At 51.5% G+C, this 21860-nt stretch overlaps 12 protein-coding genes across 12 annotated transcripts; 5 read left to right on the top strand and 7 right to left on the bottom strand.

Moving 5' to 3' along the window:
- Nucleotides 1-1444: 1444 nt before the first annotated feature.
- COCCADRAFT_106963 (uncharacterized protein) lies at nt 1445-2090 on the top strand (the record flags this gene model as incomplete). The annotated part of the gene is made up of 3 exons (XM_007718241.1): nt 1445-1471; nt 1525-1798; nt 1921-2090. The coding sequence occupies 3 exons, from the start codon at nt 1445-1447 to the stop codon at nt 2088-2090; spliced, it is 471 nt and encodes a 156-aa protein (XP_007716431.1).
- Nucleotides 2091-2595: 505 nt separating this feature from the next.
- On the top strand, nt 2596-2823 carry COCCADRAFT_106952 (uncharacterized protein; the record flags this gene model as incomplete). Its single annotated transcript, XM_007718240.1, has 1 exon — nt 2596-2823. One exon carries the CDS (start codon nt 2596-2598, stop codon nt 2821-2823), a length of 228 nt encoding a protein of 75 aa, XP_007716430.1.
- A 644-nt stretch (nt 2824-3467) lies between these two features.
- COCCADRAFT_8502 (uncharacterized protein) lies at nt 3468-4644 on the bottom strand (the record flags this gene model as incomplete). Its single annotated transcript, XM_007718226.1, has 2 exons — nt 3468-4179; nt 4235-4644. The coding sequence occupies 2 exons, from the start codon at nt 4642-4644 to the stop codon at nt 3468-3470; spliced, it is 1122 nt and encodes a 373-aa protein (XP_007716416.1).
- Nucleotides 4645-5828: 1184 nt separating this feature from the next.
- COCCADRAFT_8501 (uncharacterized protein) lies at nt 5829-7256 on the bottom strand (the record flags this gene model as incomplete). Its single annotated transcript, XM_007718225.1, has 2 exons — nt 5829-6593; nt 6666-7256. The coding sequence occupies 2 exons, from the start codon at nt 7254-7256 to the stop codon at nt 5829-5831; spliced, it is 1356 nt and encodes a 451-aa protein (XP_007716415.1).
- A 565-nt stretch (nt 7257-7821) lies between these two features.
- Nucleotides 7822-8028, bottom strand: COCCADRAFT_106983 (uncharacterized protein; the record flags this gene model as incomplete). Its single annotated transcript, XM_007718239.1, has 1 exon — nt 7822-8028. A coding segment is annotated over one exon (207 nt), but the record flags the coding sequence as incomplete, so codon positions are not given.
- A 353-nt stretch (nt 8029-8381) lies between these two features.
- On the top strand, nt 8382-10176 carry COCCADRAFT_29626 (uncharacterized protein; the record flags this gene model as incomplete). The annotated part of the gene is made up of 4 exons (XM_007718238.1): nt 8382-8400; nt 8578-9035; nt 9092-9866; nt 9935-10176. The coding sequence occupies 4 exons, from the start codon at nt 8382-8384 to the stop codon at nt 10174-10176; spliced, it is 1494 nt and encodes a 497-aa protein (XP_007716428.1).
- A 467-nt stretch (nt 10177-10643) lies between these two features.
- COCCADRAFT_29625 (uncharacterized protein) lies at nt 10644-11468 on the bottom strand (the record flags this gene model as incomplete). The annotated part of the gene is made up of 1 exon (XM_007718237.1): nt 10644-11468. One exon carries the CDS (start codon nt 11466-11468, stop codon nt 10644-10646), a length of 825 nt encoding a protein of 274 aa, XP_007716427.1.
- Nucleotides 11469-11873: 405 nt separating this feature from the next.
- On the top strand, nt 11874-12515 carry COCCADRAFT_8498 (uncharacterized protein; the record flags this gene model as incomplete). Its single annotated transcript, XM_007718224.1, has 3 exons — nt 11874-11883; nt 11997-12245; nt 12337-12515. The coding sequence occupies 3 exons, from the start codon at nt 11874-11876 to the stop codon at nt 12513-12515; spliced, it is 438 nt and encodes a 145-aa protein (XP_007716414.1).
- Nucleotides 12516-13194: 679 nt separating this feature from the next.
- COCCADRAFT_8497 (uncharacterized protein) lies at nt 13195-14997 on the bottom strand (the record flags this gene model as incomplete). Its single annotated transcript, XM_007718223.1, has 2 exons — nt 13195-14820; nt 14875-14997. 2 exons carry the CDS (start codon nt 14995-14997, stop codon nt 13195-13197), a joined length of 1749 nt encoding a protein of 582 aa, XP_007716413.1.
- A 346-nt stretch (nt 14998-15343) lies between these two features.
- COCCADRAFT_106949 (uncharacterized protein) lies at nt 15344-16950 on the top strand (the record flags this gene model as incomplete). The annotated part of the gene is made up of 2 exons (XM_007718236.1): nt 15344-15883; nt 15931-16950. The coding sequence occupies 2 exons, from the start codon at nt 15344-15346 to the stop codon at nt 16948-16950; spliced, it is 1560 nt and encodes a 519-aa protein (XP_007716426.1).
- A 419-nt stretch (nt 16951-17369) lies between these two features.
- On the bottom strand, nt 17370-18149 carry COCCADRAFT_65575 (glycosyltransferase family 1 protein; the record flags this gene model as incomplete). Its single annotated transcript, XM_007718235.1, has 1 exon — nt 17370-18149. A coding segment is annotated over one exon (780 nt), but the record flags the coding sequence as incomplete, so codon positions are not given.
- A 554-nt stretch (nt 18150-18703) lies between these two features.
- COCCADRAFT_29621 (uncharacterized protein) lies at nt 18704-21679 on the bottom strand (the record flags this gene model as incomplete). Its single annotated transcript, XM_007718234.1, has 5 exons — nt 18704-20478; nt 20530-20967; nt 21044-21272; nt 21321-21609; nt 21666-21679. The coding sequence occupies 5 exons, from the start codon at nt 21677-21679 to the stop codon at nt 18704-18706; spliced, it is 2745 nt and encodes a 914-aa protein (XP_007716424.1).
- Between the last annotated feature and the right edge of the window lie 181 nt (nt 21680-21860).

Below are 21860 nucleotides of genomic sequence, written 5' to 3'. Positions count from 1 at the left end.
CGCGATGATCATGCCCGTTGGGATCCCCAGTGGTTTCCCAACCATTCATCGTCATACCCAGGGAGAGGATCCTTCTGCTTGTTGCTTGTAACAAGCTTGTTCAAGACACACAGCGATTCCACTCTTTTCAATACTATGTCGACTCCACTCATATTGATAGGTATACAGGCATCTTCCGGGCACCCTTAACTGTGGCCTATGACGTGCAACCAACACATATTGCTTTTATTGATAGAGTAATCTCCTAGTTTAATTTATTTATCTGCTCCGAGGAAGCTACATGTATATACATATATGTATATATAGGAGAAGATACATGAGAAAATGAGTGTTGTATAGGGAACAATTACCAAGATAGGTATAGGAGTGTTTTTTTTTTCGCTAGCCCCCCCGGTCTTGCTAATACATCCAAGGCTTTGAACCCGATCAGCATCCAACATGCTCCCCAATTGAATTCGTTCCTGGCGCCCCAACGGAGTTAGTACCTTCCGGGCAACTCCCAAACTCGCTTCTATTGCCGTTACAAGCTGGTTTGTTCCAGAATTGGATGTTCGCCTCGCTAAGGTCGGAAACGATCAGACACACAGTGCTGATAGCGACAATATACGCCGAGCTGGATGTCAGACTATTGTCGAACACTGTATAACAGTCCGTGCACTGTGCCGTGTAACAGGCTTGTACCTTAGCGTAAGCCCGTTTGTGCAAGGGCAGAGCGGCGTCGCGCGCTTTGATGACGTTGGCCATTTCATGTCAAGGCTGGTAGGCGTAGTCTGCATCGCGAATGAAGACTTTGACGTTGTCGAGGTGGGAAAGCTCAGGGTGTGGGGCGGCGGTGATGGTTGGGACCGATGCCATGAGAGCCAACAGGCTGACGAGGAGTGAGGAGTTGCGTGTAGACATGTTGTGTTGTTAGATTGCTTGAGGCTACAGATCGTCGACGATTTACTGATGAATGGTCGAGAATGGCCGATAGAGAAAGATTGAAGCTGATTGAGGTGAGTCGAGATAGAGGGGCGATATGCTCTTGTCTTTATAGACTTGTAATATTCAGCTTGGTCGTAAAAGACTGAGTTGATGGCAGCTGGAAATACTGTGCTACAGGAAATGCTAAGGAAAATGACTATGTTTTGATGTAGCGGAAACCGAATTGTGTGTAGAGCTATACGTTATCAAGGTCGAAGTACCCTGGGATTGTTGCGGCACAGAGGGATTTGCGTCACGCAGGGATGTGCGTTACTTATTATGGAAAAGTAGCAATCTACGTTACGCAAGTACATAGATACCAACAACCAAAAATGGTGGAAAACGCAGGGGCGAATGGAATACATGTATTAGTGATGCCAACGGGCTTGGCGCTCTGACCTCATCCAAAACTTCGAGTGCGGCGAACGTCGGAGGTGATGCCATCACCGAACTTTCTGTCAACATCCACCAACGACACAAAATGTTTGCAAGACGCGCAATTCCCTCGGTACCTACCACGAATGAATTCCCGCCACGTTCAATGCCTCTAACAATCACCAGGCCTTCCGAGCCGCCACCCACGCAAGCGCACCTCGCTTTTCCCCAACCACACGCTTCCTCACGCCATTCCAAGTACGACTGCTCTCGGATGAAGTCCGCTCCGCAATCGACAGAGCCATTGCTTCATCTCCAGTAGTTTTGTTCATGAAGGGCACACCTGAGACACCCCAATGTGGTTTCTCAAGAGCTAGCATCCAGATTCTGGGCATGCAGGGCGTAGATCCGGACAAATTCACAGCTTTCAACGTACTAGAGGACCAGGAGCTGAGGCAAGGTAAGGGAGTCACATAATGCATGAACTGGAGTGGTCGTATATTTTCGGGTTGAGCTCTATTTGATTGATGTCGATTGGCATGGAATGCGCCACTGGAAATATCTTGCTGACAAATGGATCAGGAATCAAGGAATACTCAGAGTGGCCGACGATACCACAGCTATATGTCGACAAGGAGTTTATTGGAGGCTGTGATATTCTTATGACGATGCACCAGGATGGATCGCTTGCCAAGATGCTTGAGGAGAAGGGTGTGGTTGTTCCTGCCGAGGGACAAGGGCAGGCGCCCTAAAAAGCTTACTTATGAAAGCGGCAGGGAATACAGGACATGCGAGCTACTTATATAATACTGTTTTGTATTGATTGTGAGTGTCATCCAATAGCTTGCATCACTGTAACAAGAATGTGTACATATGACTTATGAAACATGTGCCTTCGGTTGGCCTTGTAAGCTAATGCTCTCCATGTGCCATTTCATGTTCACACGTACATGCGCTATTACTTGTCGTCAGGGCGCACCCTCCTCACCAAAGAAGACGACAATGCTATAGCGTTGCCCAGTATCAAATCGCACTCGAGCACACATCATGGGGTGAAGAAAAGATACGCAAAGCGCGCTTCAGCTACGCATCCACTGAGTGTAATTTTCAAAGGTAGAACTCAAGATCCCGATAGATTACATTGGTAACTAAAGACCAAATCACGTAGATGCCAGTAACGACTATCGCCGACACCTCTTCTAGAAGACCTCTCTCAAGATCAACAATATTCCCAAAAGGTCTACTCACCCACACTCCATGCGAGCACTCCTGCAGACCATCCTCTCAAGCGACAGCCCCAAAGAATGCCTCTCTGCCTTGTTCGTACCCGAACGCGGAACTTTCTCTTCTTTCTCCAGGAAAAGAAAAAGAGGAGTCTCGCTAAGAAAGCATGTTGCATTCATTGAAGACGCAGCGTCACAGGCTGCTACTACCGGGGACAAATACGGTGCCAGCTGCCCGACTACCTTTCCGCATTTCCAGTAGTACGAACCGTTGCGATTCGGCTTCGAGGTCACGGCTACATGTCCCCCCCGGCACGCTGAGTTTAGAGAGGATATACAGGACTTGGTGCCGCGAGATAAGCAGATTGATGGGTTTTTTCGAGGTGGAAAAAGGGGAGCAGTGTGCGTTTTGGCAAGGGAGGATGGCGCAGCTTGCGGGTGTGTGTTGCGAAGATGAGTGAGTTGGAGGGAAGGGATGGGTACAGTGCGAAAAATCGGTTACTTGTCTAGGTTCCGTACTAGCATGTCTACCGAAGGAGTGAGATGCATGTAAGATAGTCATTCTCAGTAAATGCAATGACACGTTTCCAATACCTCAATGCATCGCATGCCAGAAGATGCCTGGTTCGGGTAAAAACGGGGTAAAGTTTGTTTTATCTTTATTCTTCTTGTTCTTATCTATTGCAAACAATACGACCGACCACAGGACAGAGCGCGATATATGTTTCTACGACAAGAAAAAGAAAGGAACATACATCTTGCAACTAAACCCACTCTCTAGTGTGTATCGTAAAAAGCAAAACGTCTAATAATCTAGATGGGATATCTTGAATGTTCAAAAACTTGAACCCTCGGAATGAAACATCTTTCTGTCCTCCTCTAATTCGCCATCCTTTTAAAGAGAGTTTAATCGAAAGAGCTCTTGAAGACCCATCGCTGGTCTTCGGGCTGCTGGAAGGGCACTCCAAGCTCAAACAGGGTGGTGACTGCCTCGGCAAAGTCCTTGAAGAAAGCATCGCTGTCCTTGGCATACAGTTGGGTGTACTGCTTGAAGCTCTTGTCCTTAACAAGCTCCATGTCAGTGGGCAGCATCATGAGGCTCTTGGTCTTGACATCCTCAAACTGCTTGGGACCATTCCACTTCTTGTACGCCCACTTCTCCTCGAGGAGCAGCTTGAAGTAGTCGTTGGTCAAGGTAGTGGGAGAGAAGGTCCAGGGGCCGTCAAAGCCGGAGCGGTCGGTGTGGCAGCGGCCGAGGGCGTGGGCGCCAGAGAGGGCGACCATGGCACGGTCATCGAATCCCATGCGGCCAAAGATGGCGCGGATGTGGCTGCTATCCTTGGTGGCATCGGGCAGACGGCCATCAGGAGTGCAGAAGGCGACATCACGATCGGTACGGCCAGCACGGTAAGGAATCTTAGGACCCTGCATCTCCTGGATGGCGCAAACACCACCGAGAATCCACAGGTCCGAGTAGCTGATCCAAGGGAAAGCTTGCTTGACGGGCTCGAGGAAGTCGCGAGCAGCCTTGAGACCAGCATTGGCACCGTGGTCAGCTTCGGGGGCAAAGCGCATGGTTGCGCCGTTGGAGCCACCAGTTCCCGTCAACTTGTCATAGCTGTAGCATGTCAGTCTCTAGTTCAGTAGTATCAAGTACAATTGAGTATACTCACGTTCCCGAGCAGTGCCATGCCAAACGCAGCAGCACAGGGCCGTAGCTACCATCATCGTAGTTGTCGTTCTCCTCCAGTCTCTTGGCGATTGTATCGTAGACCTTCTGGTAGTCCTCGAACCTGGGAGTGAAGACCTTGGTGCTGGTCTGGCCAAAGAGCTCTGGCTTGTATGTGTATAGGGCATAGGCACCAGCGCCGACAAGCAGAGCACCAGCACCAAAAGCTAGACCGGTTGGGTTGCCCTCATGCTTATCAGGGCCGTCTTCCTGGGAGGCGTATCCGCGTCGTTGGTTGCGGAAGGCGTTTTGTGTGGGTGCAACGAAGCGGGCAGATGAGCGGGTGGCGGTGGTGCGGAATGAAGGAGCAGCAGTGCGCAGAGCGCGGGAGAAGCTTCGAGAGGCCGATGCCATTGTGTGGGTGTTTGTATATGTGTGTGTTGATAAGCTACAAACAACTTGTTTGTATGTAGAAAGCGCAATTGACGAAGGCAGAGGCCGAAATGAGAGGCAGAAAGCCAGTGAAAGTAAGATGATAAGAGACGTCAGCAAAGGGAGCGTGAAGGTTTTATGAAGACACGAGTATTTTTCTCGGTGTCCCGAGGGCGATAGACTTTCTTTCTGGAAGGCACGCCAAAAGACCCACCTCTGACAGCTGTGGGCCAATCACATGCGTGGCAGAGCATGGCTGTCTGGACCCTTGCGATTACGATATCTGAAGCAACGGCGATACAGGCCCGATAGCTTAATCTGTGCTTCTCGACTCGCCGAAGAGCGGCTTCTGGGTTGAAATCAGCTTACACACGTAGGCAGACCAGCGGCAGTCGAGCAGAGGAGGGCCAAGTGGTTTTGTAACTTGTTTGCACTAGGCACTGCCATGGTGCATATTCCGACCTCGTCCCGAGACAGATCGACGCAGGCCAGGCGCGCGGAACGAGGGGCAACGGCATGAGGCTCTGCGGCAGCCGCCTCGAGATGCCCTTGTTGTCTTCAACAGACAATCTGCAGTGTATGTAGTATACTGCCTCTGTCTCGCCGTTACTACACCAATGGTTTTTTGCTGTCGTCGTTGCTGCGTTAGTCACCGTTCCTGGGTACGGCTGCTGACTGGCCAATCACAGTGCCGTCATACTAAGCCATGGAGGCGTGACTCGTGCCGCATCCACATGCCGTCCCCATGCCGTCCCTCTCCAGCGCGGTACAAGCGGCAAATAGTGGATGCCCTGCTACAACAGGCAAATCTCTCCATCTAGACACAGGGCCCCACTGTCTTACGGTTACACATGTATCAAGGCGGCAAATCTGTCCGGTAACAAGCCAATTCCATTACATACTCCAACCCAAACACACGCACGTACATATTAGGGCTGACAAAAAAGAAACAATCAAACATGATAACTCCGGCTGGCCATGACCCTCCCGCTGATGATCCCAAATCTTGACCTAGCGCCTTGCAGGGAAATGCTCATGCCCATGCTCATGTAAGAAACATAAAATCACTCCCAGCTCCAATGCCGAAAATGCAATCATTAACCCAAGTATATCCCCCCTTTCGTGAGCCGCTCGTCTTAGCGTGAAACATGCAAAATGAAAAGCAATCAATGAAACATGTGGTGGTGGTGGTCTGGCGGGGGCAGACCCATAATGGTACCAAGGTAGAGATGCGCATGAGGGTAGCCGTTCATGCTGTTCGTGGGTGTTGAGATACCCGATGACGATGCTGTAGGCGGATGCGACTCTTCTAGACCTCTTCGGGCTGCGATTTCTGCTGCTTCCTTGACAATCTTGGGCTTGAGGAGATCCCATGAAGTGTTGTTGGGATCCTTGGGTATAGTCACAGCGCGTTTGTACGACGGACAGGCCTCGAGTTCCTTGATACCAATCGGTGGCGACAGTTGGGCGGCCTTTTCCTTGAAGTAGGCCTTGCGCCTAGATTTCTTTGAACTGTACTCGGCAGTCCTGGCAGTCCGCTGCATCTCTTCCCACTGCTCCATCTTCTTTGCAAAGGCTTGACGTTCTTCTATCCTCTGAGCTTTTGCAGCAAGCCATGCAGCAATCCACGCGGGAGCCTCGTTTGCGTCGGGAGCCCGTTCACGCACCTCGCGGTTGTACTCGGCAACGAGCTTGTCCACGTCTGATTTTAGATAAATCGTCTTGAGTGCATGTGTGCTTGCTGGGCCAACCCCGACAAAATTACCCCAAGAATCGTAGATTCCACTTGGAAGAGCAGCACGAATGAAGGAGATGTCTTCACCGTCTGGACCTTTGAGAAGAGCCATGGCTTCGTACTCCTTGATGACCTGGTTTGTTAGACAGTCCTTGCACATGCGGCGTAGAAAAGCCCAGAATGTTTTGCGAGTGTTCTAGACGACGGTCAGTCAAGTCAATAAATATGCCATGAGAAGTCTGTAGGCGGTGCGGGTGTTGTCACTTACGGGCGCACCGCAATCCATACAGCCATGGCCGTGGCGCAGATGGGCAAACTGGAACTCAGTCAGGCCTGGAGGAGGGTCAGGCATGTCGGTTCCGTAGTAGTAAACCCTGCTATGCTTCCAGAGCATGGGGTTGTCGCGCAGGAAGCGGTAACATGAAGCGATTTTGCTGCGCATCTCGAGCAACTGGGCGGGGTCCGAGTAGGAGAGTATGATGAACCAGCAGTCGAGGTCGACACCCTTGGACAGGACCTTGCCCCTCCGTAACCTGGTGGGCTTGCGTTGTTGCCACTGCTGGGTGAGGAGGGGGCGAGCGGTTGCGGTTGCGAGTGGAGCCATGGCATTGCTGGCATAGGAAGCGCTCGAGTGTGCTGCTTGGTCGTACTCTCTCTTGCCGTCCTCGCCCCGCTTGCGCTTCAGACTGCCTTCGACCTTTGCCAAGGGCACGTTGTGGGAGCGCACCTCTTGCGCAAAAGCGGCACGCTTGCCGGCGGGCGGGCGGCAATTGATTACTGTCGCATAGGCTTGGTCGGGCGTCTGCAGAAAGGGCGTCTGCTTGTTGACTGTAAAGGCGACATATTTGGCATTCACCATTTCGTGTCAGCAGGCCAGCCGCTCGGTGGGATGTGGGATCGAGGCGGGTGGCAGGCAGACAGTCTTCCGGGGGTAGGGTCGTCCTTTTTTCACGGCGTCGTGGCGGCAGTATGGAGGAGAGGAGGGTGGAGCGGTCAGCGGGCTGGGGAAGCAGGAAAGGAGCGTGGACGACGCTGAGACTTCGGCGTGCCCAGGCTCGAGTGAGGTCGGCTGCCGAACCAGTCTTGCCCGGTAGCAAGGTTGACCCTTCGCATACAAAACCTTGGCCTGCTCCTTACTAAGCTCGACCGTGCTATACATGAGCAGTGCGCGGCTGACATCACTCGAGTGGGCTCTTTGTCGGAAGCTGGCATCCACCGTCAGTGTGGACATGCAACATCCATACGTATACGAACATGTACGCACACATGTACGGACAGCCGCCACTCAATCTGGATGCCGCCTCGTGGGCTGACTGGAGGGGCATGCGACCAACACCAGCACCAGGACCAGCACAAGCACACCGCGATCAAGTGCGACCACCGCGGAACACTGGCCCTTGAGCATTCAGCCAATTTTGTCGCAATTAGGCCGACGACGACGACGCCTCGCCGGCGATCACATGGCGGCATCGACCATGACTTACTTTGACGCGAGGCGCGCGCCGCTCGACCCTTAGTTTTTTTTTCGAGCGCCGCCGTGGACGGGCCCGGCAAAAGTCGCCTGGGCTGGGCGTGGCGGTGGTGAAGGGGGAGGGGGGCTCTGACAAGGGCTCTCTTTGGGCGGACATGGGCTGGCAAGTGGATGCAACAAAGGTTACGCCATGCAGCGTCGCCTGTGCTATCCGCGACTTGGCGCTGGGGAAGGCACAAGCACAAGCAGCAGCGGCCGCGGCGATAAGATACGGCGACAGGCGCCCTGCCCCGAGAGGAGATGCGGGGTTAGCGGGCAGGGCGGATAGCTAGACGGAGCGACCTCGGCCTGCTCATCTGTCAACATAATTGCTTCTCCCACGCCGCCTCCCAAGTCCCATTGCAAGCGCCAACCCGGCTCCCGCTTCTACCACGGTACAGTCGCCTGCCATTCAGGCTCTGTCATATCAACCCGTCCGCTTGCCACACGGTCCGACATTGCCCAAACACCGCCATGTTTGGCAAGACTGAAAGTAAGTTCAGGGTTTCATGGCCACGGCGCCAAGTCGTCTCACTCCTCATCTACAAGGCTTGTCCCTCTGCAGATGAGTCGCCACCCTTTTTGATCGTTATTAGCCCGGCTCATGGCTCGTTTGGCTACTATGCATGTGCATCTGTTGGTGCTAGAGCCGCAGTCTGACCATTTGCAGAAGACTCGTCGTCCCCGGATCTGGACAAGCATGATGCCCTTCCTCGCTACGACAACAACCACGACGATGACTCTGAACATGTCACTTGTCCGCCCACCACCACCGACACCAAACTCATTGCCAAGATAGATCTCCATGTCATCCCATTTCTGTGCATCATGTACCTGCTGGCCTTTTTGGATCGAGTCAACATTGCCAACGCCAATGTCTTTGGCCTTAGCCAGGAACTTGACCTCAACAGAGACAACCGCTACAACACAGCCCTTGTCATCTTCTTCGTCCCGTACATCCTCTTCGAGATCCCGTCCAACATCCTGCTGAAAAAGATGAAGCCCCGCATCTGGCTGAGTATCTGCATGTTTGGCTTTGGACTTGTCACTATGCTGCAAGGTTTTGTTCAAAACTACGCGGGATTGCTGACTACCCGCTTTTTCCTCGGTGTTTTCGAGGCAGGAATGGTAAAGATAAATCTACAAAATCCATCTGGGACGTACACTGACTTTGAATCTACCAGTTCCCCGGCGCCTTCTATCTAATTGGAATGTGGTATAGAAGAAGTGAGGCTCAGAAGCGCTTCTCCTTCTTCTTCAGCTCTACTACCCTTGCTGGGGCCTTTGGAGGACTGCTCGCCAGTGCCATTGGCAAGATGGATCACATACGAGGTTATCGCGGATGGCGCTGGATATTTATTCTCGAGGGACTGTTAACCGTCGTGGTCTCGTTTGCATTCTTCTTTTTGCTACCTAATTTTCCCGAAGAAGTCAAGTGGTTAACGGAGCCTGAGCGCGCCTATGTCAAGCACCGCCTCCAAGTCGACCAAGGCCGCTCCGCCCGCGAGCGCCCCATCAAAGCGCGAGACGTCGCAAATGTCTTCAAGGACCCCAAGATTTTTATCGGTGGCTTGATGTATTTTGGCTTGATCGTACCCGCATATGGCTATGCATACTTTTCGCCCGCCATCATCCAAGGCTACGGCTACTCGCCCATCCAGACTCAGCTCCATAGTGTGCCTCCTTGGGCTGCTGCTTTTGGCTTTGCCATGCTTGTTGCGTATTTCTCCGATCGCCTCAGACATCGCTTCCTCTTTGCCATTTTCCCCATTTGCGTCTGCATCACCGGCTTCGCTATCCTCATTTCCGTGCACAACAACCACGACTTGCAGTATGCAGCTCTCTTCCTGGTCGCCATGGGAGCTTATACAGCCATGCCTGTTATTGTTTGTTGGTTCAATATGAATCTGGGTGGGCATCACAGGAGAGCTGTGGGCAGTGCGTGGCAGGTTGGTTTCGGTAAGTTTTGTCTTTTTCTTCTTCGTTTGATCCTTGTTTGTGCAAAACAAATCTGACATTACATACAGGCAACATCGGCGGAATCATTGCTACCTTTTCTTTTCTCAAAAAGGATGCACCAAAGTACACAAAAGGCTACTCTATCAGTATTGCTTTTGTAGTCTTAAGCGCGCTTAGCTGCACTGCGTACTTTGTTATGTGTAACTGGGCGAACCGGAGACGCAATAAGAGTGTGAGAGATGTGGGATTGACCGAATACGAAAAGACGGAAATGGGTGATTTGAACCCAGATTATCGATATCTACTTTAAATAGGGAGTCGAGCTGCTTGGATAAGGAATGAAAAAAGAACCAGGGTGAAAAACCTAAAAGGGAACAAAATTTGTAATCTAGCATGGAGGATATTTACATCTAGACTGACGGCCGATATGAAATGGAATCCCAGATAGGTATTCATAATGTATGTATCATTACCGAATTAATTCAAGTATCTTGACATATCATTTCACCTCTATTGGTTACACCAGTATATTATTTCATCACCAAGTCCGTAGGACAATTCCGTACCGACTACAGCTACGGAACTCCGACCCTGGCGTTTGGACAAACTCGGGGTTCTACAGTACCCGATATCCTGTGCTCCGCTCTATCTAATCCATGATTTGACGACTCACGGCGTTGAATGCGATAAATGGCCGTGCGGAGATGTTGCTTAATTCGTATTAGCAGACCGATTTATGTAAAAAAAAAGAGGAGTACCAAATATTCCCCCATATTTTCAGGTCACACTCTGCGCAGTGGTAATGCTATCCGAATCCACCCCCTCTTCACTTCCATGTCCCCAAATCTCCTTACTCTCACTCTCAACTCCTCTCATCGCCTTGGCCACCTCCTCCAACCTAACAACCACCTCTTGAACTCCCTTGTTCACCTTTTCAAAATACCGATCATTCTCCTCCCTCCTCTTCCGGCTAAGCTCGATATCCTTCTCTGTCTCCTCTTCTAGCTTAATCCGATCAAACAATTTATCCCCCTTGCCCGCACCAGCCCCACTCACCATACTCTGCGCCTGTACATTCGTAGCCTTTGTATCTTGCGACTTCTTCTTCTGCTGCTCGGGCGCCTGCTCGTCTTCTTCTGAGCGGGCCCACGCTCTCGCGAGCTCGATCTGGGCGCGGCGCAGCTCGTCGAGGGCGCGCGAGTGCTCGGAGCCGAAGACGGTCATGCCGGGGCCTTTGATGGCGCTGAGTTCGACTTCCTCGAGCGTGTTTTGCATCTCGGCCCATATTGCTTCGGCGCGCGACGAGGCTTCTGCGTCGGCTGCTTGGCTTTGTTGGCGCTGGCGCCGTTGGAAGGGCGCTGAGGCGTTTGTCGATACGGGGCTGAGGTAGTCGCCATCGCTAGTGGTGTTTGGGGGGAGAGGGCGCTTGGGGTCTGGCGAGAGCAGGGAGCGTTGGCGGACTAGAGGTGTTTTTGCTGGTGCTCGGGTCTCATGTAGTGATGTGTTGGAGGCATTGTGCGATGGTGGGCCAACGAAGAGAGCGGGCGCTGGCAGACGGTTTGTCTGTGTCTTGAAGATCTTCTTGTCATCCTTGGAAGACATGTTGGAGCATGCAGCGTGGATATTCACAGGAGCAAGATGTTGAAGACGAACGGTGATTGTAGCTTCACGCGACTAGGTATAGAAGCTAGAAAGGGCGCTGAGTGTCCGAATGTGAACACCAATTTCTCTTTTGTATTTTGTCGAAAGCTAGAAGCTAGTCAGACTCTAGAGCTATGCGCTTCGACAGAGAAGATGGCGTTCGGTGTTCCTGAAGTCCTCGGCTGAGCTCAATGACGATGGCCCGATAAGATAGCAAATACCCCTGCAGCCGCGCTAGCCACGACAGAAGCGACGCCAAGGCCCGTGCGCACACACGCTGGGTGAGATTTCTCCTTCCCGTTACTCTTCGACGTTCGCGATACTAACCATCCACTCACCAGCACATCACTCGTCAACACCGCAATCATGGGTAAAGGTATGCTTCCATCTCACCCAGGCCTCTCCAATCCGTCCAGATACCATTTTCCCCCTCCTCTCGCATTGCACGACACTATTGTGTACTTTGCAGCTGCTTACTCCATCCTCCAGGAAAGCCAAGAGGTCTCAACGCCGCCCGCAAGCTCCGCAACCATCGTCGTGAGGGACGATGGGCCGACCTCCACTACAAGAAGCGTCTCCTCGGAACCGCTTTCAAGTCTTCTCCCTTTGGTGGTTCTTCCCACGCCAAGGGTATCGTCCTTGAGAAGGTCGGTGTTGAGGCCAAGCAGCCCAACTCCGCTATCCGAAAGTGTGTCAGGGTTCAGTTGATCAAGAACGGAAAGAAGGTCACCGCTTTCGGTACGTTACACTATTCCAGGAATTGAGTGCAGCTACAGCAAAGCACCTGTGGCAAGCATGCATCCGGAAGACCCGGCTAACCCGGAAACAGTTCCCAACGATGGTTGCTTGAACTTCGTGGACGAGAACGACGAAGTTCTCCTTGCCGGTTTCGGTCGCAAGGGCAAGGCCAAGGGTGATATTCCCGGTGTGCGTTTCAAGGTCGTCAAGGTTTCTGGTGTCGGTCTCTCGGCACTCTGGAAGGAGAAGAAGGAGAAGCCCAGGTCATAGAGTACTGGCCAACAAGGAGTCAAGGAAGGAAATGAACGTGGACTACCAGCACGCCATGAACGAATGATGGAATCCGCGGATGGCCGTGGATGTTTACCGGAGTCTTTACATTGGGGATATCTGTGCTTCAACTCGGCATATGAAAGTCATGATATGCTGGAGGGTTAGATAGCAAATCTAACTCGTTCAAGCGCCCACTCGTTTGTGTGCCGCTACTGGAGTAATGCGTATTGCTTCACAATGCCTTGGTGGGGTAATGGGTGAATGGCTATTACCCGAGCGATTTATCCATGCATGTCGTGTGCAAACATGGAAGGTTAGCCGCGTACTGAATCAAGGCCCGATTCGCCATGCATACTTTACACATCTGATTCGTGGTCCTTGTAACTCCTAAACATGAGTATCACAACTTACATACAGATCCCGTCTGCGATTTTGATAACTCGGGCCAATGGAACATAAGGGAAAAAAGTGCCACTAGCTGCCGGGTATCTCAAACAAAACGCCAATCAATGCGTCCCGCCATCCCAAAGAGAGAGCAAAGAAAAAAAAGAAAAGAAAAAAGAAAAAACAAGAGGAAAATAGGTGTTCGCCAGTACCGAACCAAAAAAAAGTATCAATGATGCAAGCCAAGTCTCTCTCTTTCTCTGTGTATCTCTCTGTGTATCTCTCTTTCTCTCTACTTGGAGAACATGGCATTGAACGTATCCTCCAGTCCCGTATCTTTCATTGTACCATAGTAATCATACTTGAGTTTGGGGCTAGCAAACAGTTCTGCATCCCTCTTGACATTCTTGGGTACGCCCAGACCCTCTAGGCCTTGTGATTTGCTAGTCCCATCCGCGCCCCTTGTCTTCTTCTCTTCTTTGAAGAAGTTGGGCATGCTTTCTTTGAGTGGCGGTGCCCATACTCCGCGTTTCCATGGGTCGGGTTTTTGATTGGCGGCGAGCGAGGTGGGTGGTGCGGCGGGGACGCGGTGGCGGAAGGGATTTGGGTCTTTGCGGGCGAAGATGGAGTGCGGTTCTCTAGGTTTGGCCGAGGGCGAAGCTTGTTGCTGAGCAAAAGCTGGGCGCTTGGAGAATTGGTTGGATATGATTTCGGGGGGTTGAGCGGAGAAGCGACCTTTGGTTGGGGTCCAGTCCATGTCGTCGACGTCTAGGAAAGAGTTGCGTTGGGCAAAGGGAGTTGTGGCTTCTGTCGTAGCATGTGTGGTATAGGATGATTCAGTGAGGGTGGGTGATGGAGGGGCGGGAGAAGATTCTTGATAGCCTTGGATTCCAGATGCAAACGAATGTGCCATGCTATCGAAGAGGTCCGCTTGCGGGTGTGCAGGATGGTAGGAGCCCCTCCTTTCTTTCTTTGCGCTGCTGGGTTCGCTGAGGACGGGCTCTTGGGCTGCCTTGGGGAATGAGGGTGCGGCACCGTAGACTATGCGAACAGTCTTCCAGGTCAGGACGAAAGAGAGCGCGAGTACACTGGCCATAACTGTGTGAGTGTATCGGAAGCTCTGTAGTGTATCGCTGTCGACTGCGGTGTGCTGCCAGTAGTAGAGACTCGCAAAGCGGGATATGATGACGGCAGAGCGAATTGACCACAGTGACTTGAGTCCATGCATTCTGCCCGTGAGACTGTTCGTTTTGAGCTTCAACTTGGGGTTCCACCAGATGGTGAGCAGGTCGGCAAGGATAGCGTATTGCAACCATTTGACTATATACGGCGAAAGTACACAGATGTCGTCAACGGATCGCGAGCGAAACGCTTGGTGCAGACATGCGCTCCAAGCGAAGATCTGGTCTTCCCGAATAGTCTCATTGGGGACCATGAGTAACCCAGCGACATGCCAGAGCAGTCCCACCACTGTACTCAAGATGTAAGTCCACTCGGCTAGCGAAATAGCCCTGAGCGTCCATGCTTGTCGCGCCGTGTACACAACCGTGCGCTTTTCTTTGCTCGCTTCCATTATGCGCGCCAAATTGTCTGCTCTCGCTACATGGTTCGCATTTCGTATCTGGTTTTGGACCCGGGGCAAGCAGTTCTTACACACCTGTGGGTAGCGCTCCTCAAGCTCGATCTTGTAGTTATCGTAGGCTGCGAGGTATTGCTCATACTGTGGATCGTCTTCTTCCGGGATAAATTCGGCGAGCAGACTGGTGTATAACGTTTGGTTGTGTTGACACGCGTCGCAGAAGATGCTGTCGGGGGGAGCGGACATAAAGGGTGAGGGTGAGCGCGAGGGTATGTACTGAAGCACAGGCGCTGGGATAGCTGCAATCTCCTCTATTGGTGGATCCGTGATATTTCCGCGCTGGTAGAAAGTCAGTTGAGAAGAAGTCGCATATTTATGTTTTCAGCCATGTACCTCATCAAAGTGATTCACGGCGTCGCATTGCGGACAGCGGTATTTTTTGGGTATCTGGGAGACGCTTTCTCGCGACTGAACATTGCAGTAATGACAGCGCAGTCTGCGCCGTAGGAGCGGCATGTTGGCGACAAGGTCTGGAGGTTGATGGGATGGTTGATGTGGGTGGACGATGTCATCGGCCAGCTGGTTCAGGGTGGCAGAATGGCGACGCTGACACACCGCCCGGGACCGACGCGGAAATTTGGATCGCAGTATCGAAGGCACTGGTCACCACCAAGAGGGACGACTTCCCGCCAGCCCATCGCCGCAAGGACCAAGCCATTGAAGCGAGGCGCTTGCAGTGAACCCGAAAAAGTCGATTGACCCGGAAAATCCACTGCTAGCACCCGTCCACGCCCACTGCTCCATGGCTCGGTAGTCCGCAAACCCTCCCACATCCACATCCATCGCCGCTATTCTACCCACCATGAGCCAATTAGTCGTCCGGCCAGGACGCAATGCCGCCCGCCAGGCCAAGAAACTCAAGGAAATCCGCAAAACGAAGAACGCAATCCAATGGCACGAGCGAGAGCGAAAGAAGCGACAAGAACTCATGCAGGAGCGATGGGAGTCCAAGCAAGCCGTCCTGCAGCGCATCATGTGGGAGAATGCAAATGTCAAGGGCGTCAAGAAACGTGCTCTAGCCAATGCCAAAGAAGATTGGAGGTTGGGTCCTTTGAGGCCAAACCGTGCCATCGGCCCAAATGCAGACAAGTACGGTGCTCTCACATCGTCTCAGATGCAGAAACCAGAAATCTCCGCCAAGACACAAAAGAACCGCAATGCTGTAAGAGAGAGGAAGGGAATGGAACTTGAGTATCCTCTGGTTGTTGATGACAAGAAATACTTTCCTATTGTCAAAAATGACCGTGTCGTTATTCTCAAGGGTAAAGATGCTGGCAAGATTGGTACTGTGCAAGATATCATCCCCCGGACTCACGAAGTTATTGTAAAGGACTTGAACATGGTTCGTATTCTTCCCTTGGGCCACCAACTCAGTCTGATACCTCTTAGCAATATTACGACTCCACTGTCTTCAGTGCTGCCAATGAGGAAATGGGTCCGAAGCATCCAAACGAGGTGCCACTTCCTCTAGACCACGTTCGCCTTGTGATACCCTCTGAGATCAATCAAGGAGGTGTAAAGCGTTACAAGGACGTTATCGTAGAAAAGATCTTCATGGAGCGACACACAACCGGCATCGACCCCTACACCGGGACTAACTACGGCAACTCAGAAATCCCAAAGGAACACCAGTACGACCCTCGCAACGGCCTGCCCATCTTCCATCGCTACATTTCAGGTACAAACCACCGGATCGAATGGCCATGGGAACGCGAGGAATGGACTGAAGATGTCGACGTCACGAATGAACAAAGCACAGATAACCGCTCATGGCTGCGGAAGACCATGTCCACCATCGCTCAACCTTTCTCCGGCTTGGACCGCTGGCGAAGCAGCAACAAGCAGAGCAGAGAGCAGCAAGACCCGAGCGTCCTGAAGACAGACGATATTGAAGAAAACTTCACAAAGATCGAAAAGGAGCAACAAGACAGGTTCAAGACACAACCTCCAAGAAGCAAGGATCTCGAACTGCCAGAGGCATACGACGACGTAGACACAACGCGCAACATTGTTGAGAGATCAGAGTCCATGTCTTACATTCTCGTCTCCCCACCTTTCCCCGACACTCTCGGCGAAGAACTCCGCGGCGACATCCATGATCTCTCCATCAAGGCAAAGAAGGAACAGGATCCCCAGGCGCCGCGTGTCAAGATCACCAGGCACTCTGAACAGGCCGCACTCGCACGAGAGACTGCAAAGCAACAGAAGCAAGCTGCTGAAGCAATGAAGACGCCCATGCAATTGCGATGGGAGCTGGAGCAAAGGAAGAAAGCAGAGGCACTGAAGAAGCAGCCTCTTGTGGACCAGGAAACCCTGCTAGCCGCACTGGGCCAGCACATGCAGAAGAAAGCCGCAAAGCCATACCTAGGCAAGAAGCAGATTGCTTCTCAAAACCAGGACCTGGACTAAGCTTTTCTCCTTCAAGTGCACGGTTTGCAATTGTAGTCTCCAGGCAAAAGGAGAAGAGAAGATTTGTAACATAGAAAACTTCTGTACACATAGCCGCGAAAACTGAAAGCAGCAAATCTCAATCCAGGCCCTCTTTTGCATAGTACACATCGTTATCATAGTTTTTTTGAGGGGGGGTATCTTTCGCTGTGAAATGCACATCAAACGCCATCATCTCCCATGCATACCATCGTCGTTCCTGTAAATCTCCTGTCATATGCATACTTTCCTTGCATTCGTCATCACACCAGGACGCCCCAGTACTCTGCCCTCCCACCCGCACCTTCCAGCTCCTCCCACTGCACGAGGAACCGATCCACGACGTGAAGCAAGATCTTGCCGCTTAAACTGAGCGTCTTGACTCGTGCGAAACTCTCGATATACACGGTTTTGCACTTGCGCCTGCTTTCCGCGCCCTTGATGTTAAAGAAACGTACTATGAGGCTTGCGAGGATAACGATGACGGCTGTAGCTGGGCCGTTGGTGATGATCAGATCGGGGACATCGGCTGCGGCCGCTTCGTAGGGGGTTGTGGGTGCTTGGCCTGCGAGAAGCGGGGGTGCGCCGAGGAGCGGTGTGAAGCATGCGAATAGGGTGTATAGAGCGGAAAACGGGGTTGTAAGCAGTGACTGGTGGATCTTCCTTGCACGCGGTACGATGGCTATGTTGTAATGCTGGGGTCCTGTACATGCTGGGCTGTCATCTCCTCTTGTTGTATCCAGCACACGTGTCTGGCCATTTGTATCCGTGACTTGCATCGTTGGTCTTGTTGCTTTGCCGTCACTCTCGTCTGCGTCTTGGCCATTTACCATCTTCTCTTGCGCCTTCTCTCTCTTTGTCGCTGCATCTTGCAAATCCTGCTCAAACTGCGCGGCGCGTTGTGCGGAGAAGGCATCACCGCTGCTGACTACATATGTTCTGTGTGTGTACTTTTTTGTGTCGAGGTCGCGGAGTAGGCATAGCATCTCGTGGGTGTGGCCCCCCGATCCGAGCACGATCAGCACGCGTGTTGCAAGTGGGCGCTTGCGGCGGAGTGGTCGCGTTTTTGTGCGTGCATTGGGTAGGATAGCGAGGAGGCGTAGAGTAAATGCGACTAGAAGGGTGGCGAGGGTTGCTATGAAGAACGAGAGAGTGTAAAGGGTAGATGGTGGGGGAGCCATTCTGGGAATTGCTATTGTGACGGATCGGATTGCCCGCGGTGGCCGTTGAGGCAATTATATTTGCAGAAGCTTGCACTGATTGCTCTTGAGGGCAGCTAGACGACTTGTGGTTTGCGAGACATCGTGGAACATTGCTGTTAGCTTGGATTTGGCGTGCTGTTCATGCAGGTGAGAGGTGAAGTAGTCGTGGCCATTGGCCAATGGCTGGTCACGAACGGTATGCACATTCCGAACACGAGGTCACATGATGGCGTTTGGTAGTCAAGCATCCCCATGAACACCGACCCAAGGCATACAGTTCTGTGCATATAGTTCGCTTTCTCACAGCACGAAAAGCAATCTTCGTGTTTGTAAATCCCCAACATCTATCTCTTATGTAGTGAAAACTTGGTGTTGTGCACAAAAAGGACTACAAAGTGATCAAGTTTCATGTAATGATTCGAACCATTGGATATAATTTAATAAATCGCGTAGAGAATATATATATACATGTACTGAATATGAAAATGAAGCATGAAGAATTGATAGAAGCCAGGTCTGCACCCTTGCCTTCCTCACGGAACACTTGCGCTGGCAACGACATCTTCCCAAACAGGCCAATACGCGTCTTCCCCTGGCTCATCCATCTGCCATATCAAGCTTGGGTTTCTTCTCATCACACCTTCGTTTTCTCTCTTCAAGCCGGCTAACCGCTCACTCAATATTCTCATCTGGCCCACAACGCATCTTAACTCCCTGCCCCTTGCTGTCGAAGGAGAGATCTCGCCTTTTAGGTCGGATAGCGGCCCCACAAGCCGTGTGAGTGTAGGCGGTAAGCTATATCGGAATGATGCTTCAACCCACGATGTGATGGCGAGGCGTGAACACAGGAAGGCGCTGAGAGCAGGAAGATAAGCGAGTGTATCTGTCGTGGAGGTGGCGGTAGAGTGGTGAGAAGATAAGGTTAGGGCGCGACTTAGGTGTATAGGCCAACAGAGCGCCGCATAGCGTAAAAAGGGGAGATGGGTATCGAAAGGTATGGTGCGAATACTGTTTGGTCTTGAGCTGCTGTTGCGTGGGTTGAGTGCAATTGGTGCTACAGCATGGTTGTTGTCACCGTCAGATGAGGATAACGACTTGTAGCCGCTATCTCCAGATGAGTTTGTTCGTTGGCTCGCGCCGCTACTGGCTGAAGCGGCTGGAGGTGTGGGTGGGTTGTGAGGGTGTAGTACGCCGAGTGGCTGCTTCGGTACGCTGTAGACAAGATAAGAAAGACAATCGGCTGCAAGGCGTCCGTGTACACCACTCTCGTTAGACAGACTGAACTCCGATGTATGAGAAGCAGAGGACTGGAGGAAGTCGCGCACGGATGCGTGGGCGAAAGAAACAGCGTCGTTTGTGACTAGAAGAAGACCGCAGCTGAGCTCTTCCAACACGTTGACGATATCCATCGTATGTGACGTCTCATTCTCGTCTGTACTCTGTATAGACAGAGCGGCTTGTAGCGCAGCTGAATCCAGGTGATGAATTCCATGAGACAACCAGCGGAAAGTACTAGCGATGACTCGCTTCTTCTGGGGCGAGTGACGCGCCAGCGCATCAATCATAGTGTGGTAGAGTGAGCCCAGCCCCTTCAACGACTGAACATTAAATAGAAGACCTAATCGTTCTTCTGGTGAAATTAGTGGTGACTGAAGCAACTTCAGAAGCATAGAGGCCCATAAAAACTCTCCATTTGCTGCTTGTGCGAATTGGGGAATCAGCGTTCGGTCCATGGATATGCCAAAAAATCCTTGGTCTGCCAGGCGGTTTAGCTCCGGTGTGAGGTAATTCTCAATGGACATGGCGTTATGTGAGCTTTTGAGAGAGAAAACGTGAGGGGCATCAGATGCCCACTTCTGGTATTCCAACGGTATCTTCAAGTCCGGTCTGCTGAACAAGATGACTCTCGCATCGGAACCTCGGCATAATCTTGCCAACAATCCCAAAAAGACTTCAGTGTTGCTGCATTCATCGATACCGTCAATCGCGATGTAGGTAGGATGTTGTCGCAAAAGTAGAGTCAGGACGTCTAATACCTCGTCTGTATTTGCATGTTCTCGAAACGAAGTTTTGCGTAGCAGCAGGCATACAGCATCGAGAGTAGAATGATCATTGCGATGCAACTGAAGCAGCTGGTTTGACAAGGATCGCAATGCATCGTCTGGATGATTATGCTTGGAATGTATGAGACTGAAACGGTAGTGCGCGATTACAGGAGGCTCATCACAAATGTTAGGATCTTCAGCCTCAGCAGTAAGGTTCTCGATTACTGAATGGGATATGAAGGTTTTACCAAAACCAATCTGTGCTACATGATGTTAGTACTCGGCTCATGGGGAATGTAAGATTCTCAACGTACCTTGAACGAATAGCACCCGATGTTGCCAACTGTTCAACAAATAATCCGCATCGTTGGCTACTGCTTTTTCAAATGGTTGATCTCGCCATTTACAGTAGATTGAACTTTGCAAGAACCATGCACATGAGTCTGGGCTGTACTGTCTGGGTCGGCGATCGACTTGACTTGTGGTGGGCGAATTACAAAGCCAGTTTCGCACTTTTTCCACCCTCCTCCATCGTTTGACAGCTCTTTGCCCTTCATGATCCAAATAGTCGCTGCCTCTAATTTGATCTTGATTTTGCAGAAAGTCAAGATAGTGCTTGCGATGATGTGCGATATCGGAATAGTTTTGAATGTCGTTTTGCGTCTCCTTCTCCAGCCATCTTCTGTGTTTGGCCAATCGGACTTCCATACGCGAAATGCGCGAGTCAAGCGGCCTCCATGACACTGTGTGAGCTGTATCAGGGGTTAGTTAGTCCAATGCACAATCGATTTACTGACACAGCCTTGAGGCGTGAATCTTGCAACGTACCTTGACTCCCTCGGCAGAAAACGTAGTAAAGTTCCAAGAACAGTTGCACAAAGTCGGCATAAACATAAGACATGAGTGCTGCTAAATGAAAGTCTTCGTCTTTGACATTGGAGTCCGGGGTGTTTGCACTGTAAGTCTCATATATTTGCTGATACGGAGGCAAGACATGCGCAATGGCTTCCAACATATCGGCGACCTTTTCAAGAAGAAGGATATAGGCACTGCTCATCTGCTTCTGTTTCAGCATAGTTTGCATCCAGCTGCGGTTGCATCTTACCTTGATGACTAGTCGGAGCGCACCCCAGAACCAGCTAATCCATTCTGGTTGGAGCTTTATGCATGTGCTCAGAAGGTCGAAGTATGGCGCAAGAGTACGAATGAACAATGTAAGTTTCCGGCTACACACAACCACTCTCTGGTCTACAGAGCCGTTGCTGACTGATACTCGACGGAGCTCGTTCAACAAGAGCGATGCGTTTGCATCATTTTGGAAATGAAGTTGGTGTTCTTGCAGTACGGCGCTTTGTATGGCTGCCACTGCTTCATCAAACAACGGTGCGATTAGGCTATGATTTGGTTAGATTTTTTTTTCAATTATTGATGATGATTGCGAGGGACTCACACAGAGTCGGCCATTGTTATGGCAGCGGGTCCTGGTTGCTGTGTGAGTTTTTGGATATTTTCCAATCAAACCGCGGCCTCTTTCTCAAGAGCGGATGCATTGGCACAGATCAAAATACACTTTTTGCGGTGAAGGGGGGTGGCATTGTGGAGGCATGGTGGCGAAGAGGGCAGCGGCAAACAGATATAACAAGGC

Source organism: Bipolaris zeicola (genome assembly GCF_000523435.1).
Source record: "Bipolaris zeicola 26-R-13 unplaced genomic scaffold scaffold_220, whole genome shotgun sequence".
NCBI classification, from domain to species: domain Eukaryota; kingdom Fungi; phylum Ascomycota; class Dothideomycetes; order Pleosporales; family Pleosporaceae; genus Bipolaris; species Bipolaris zeicola.
The sequence above is the reverse complement of the archived record's forward strand: the minus strand, read 5'-3'. Positions and strand labels throughout refer to the sequence as shown.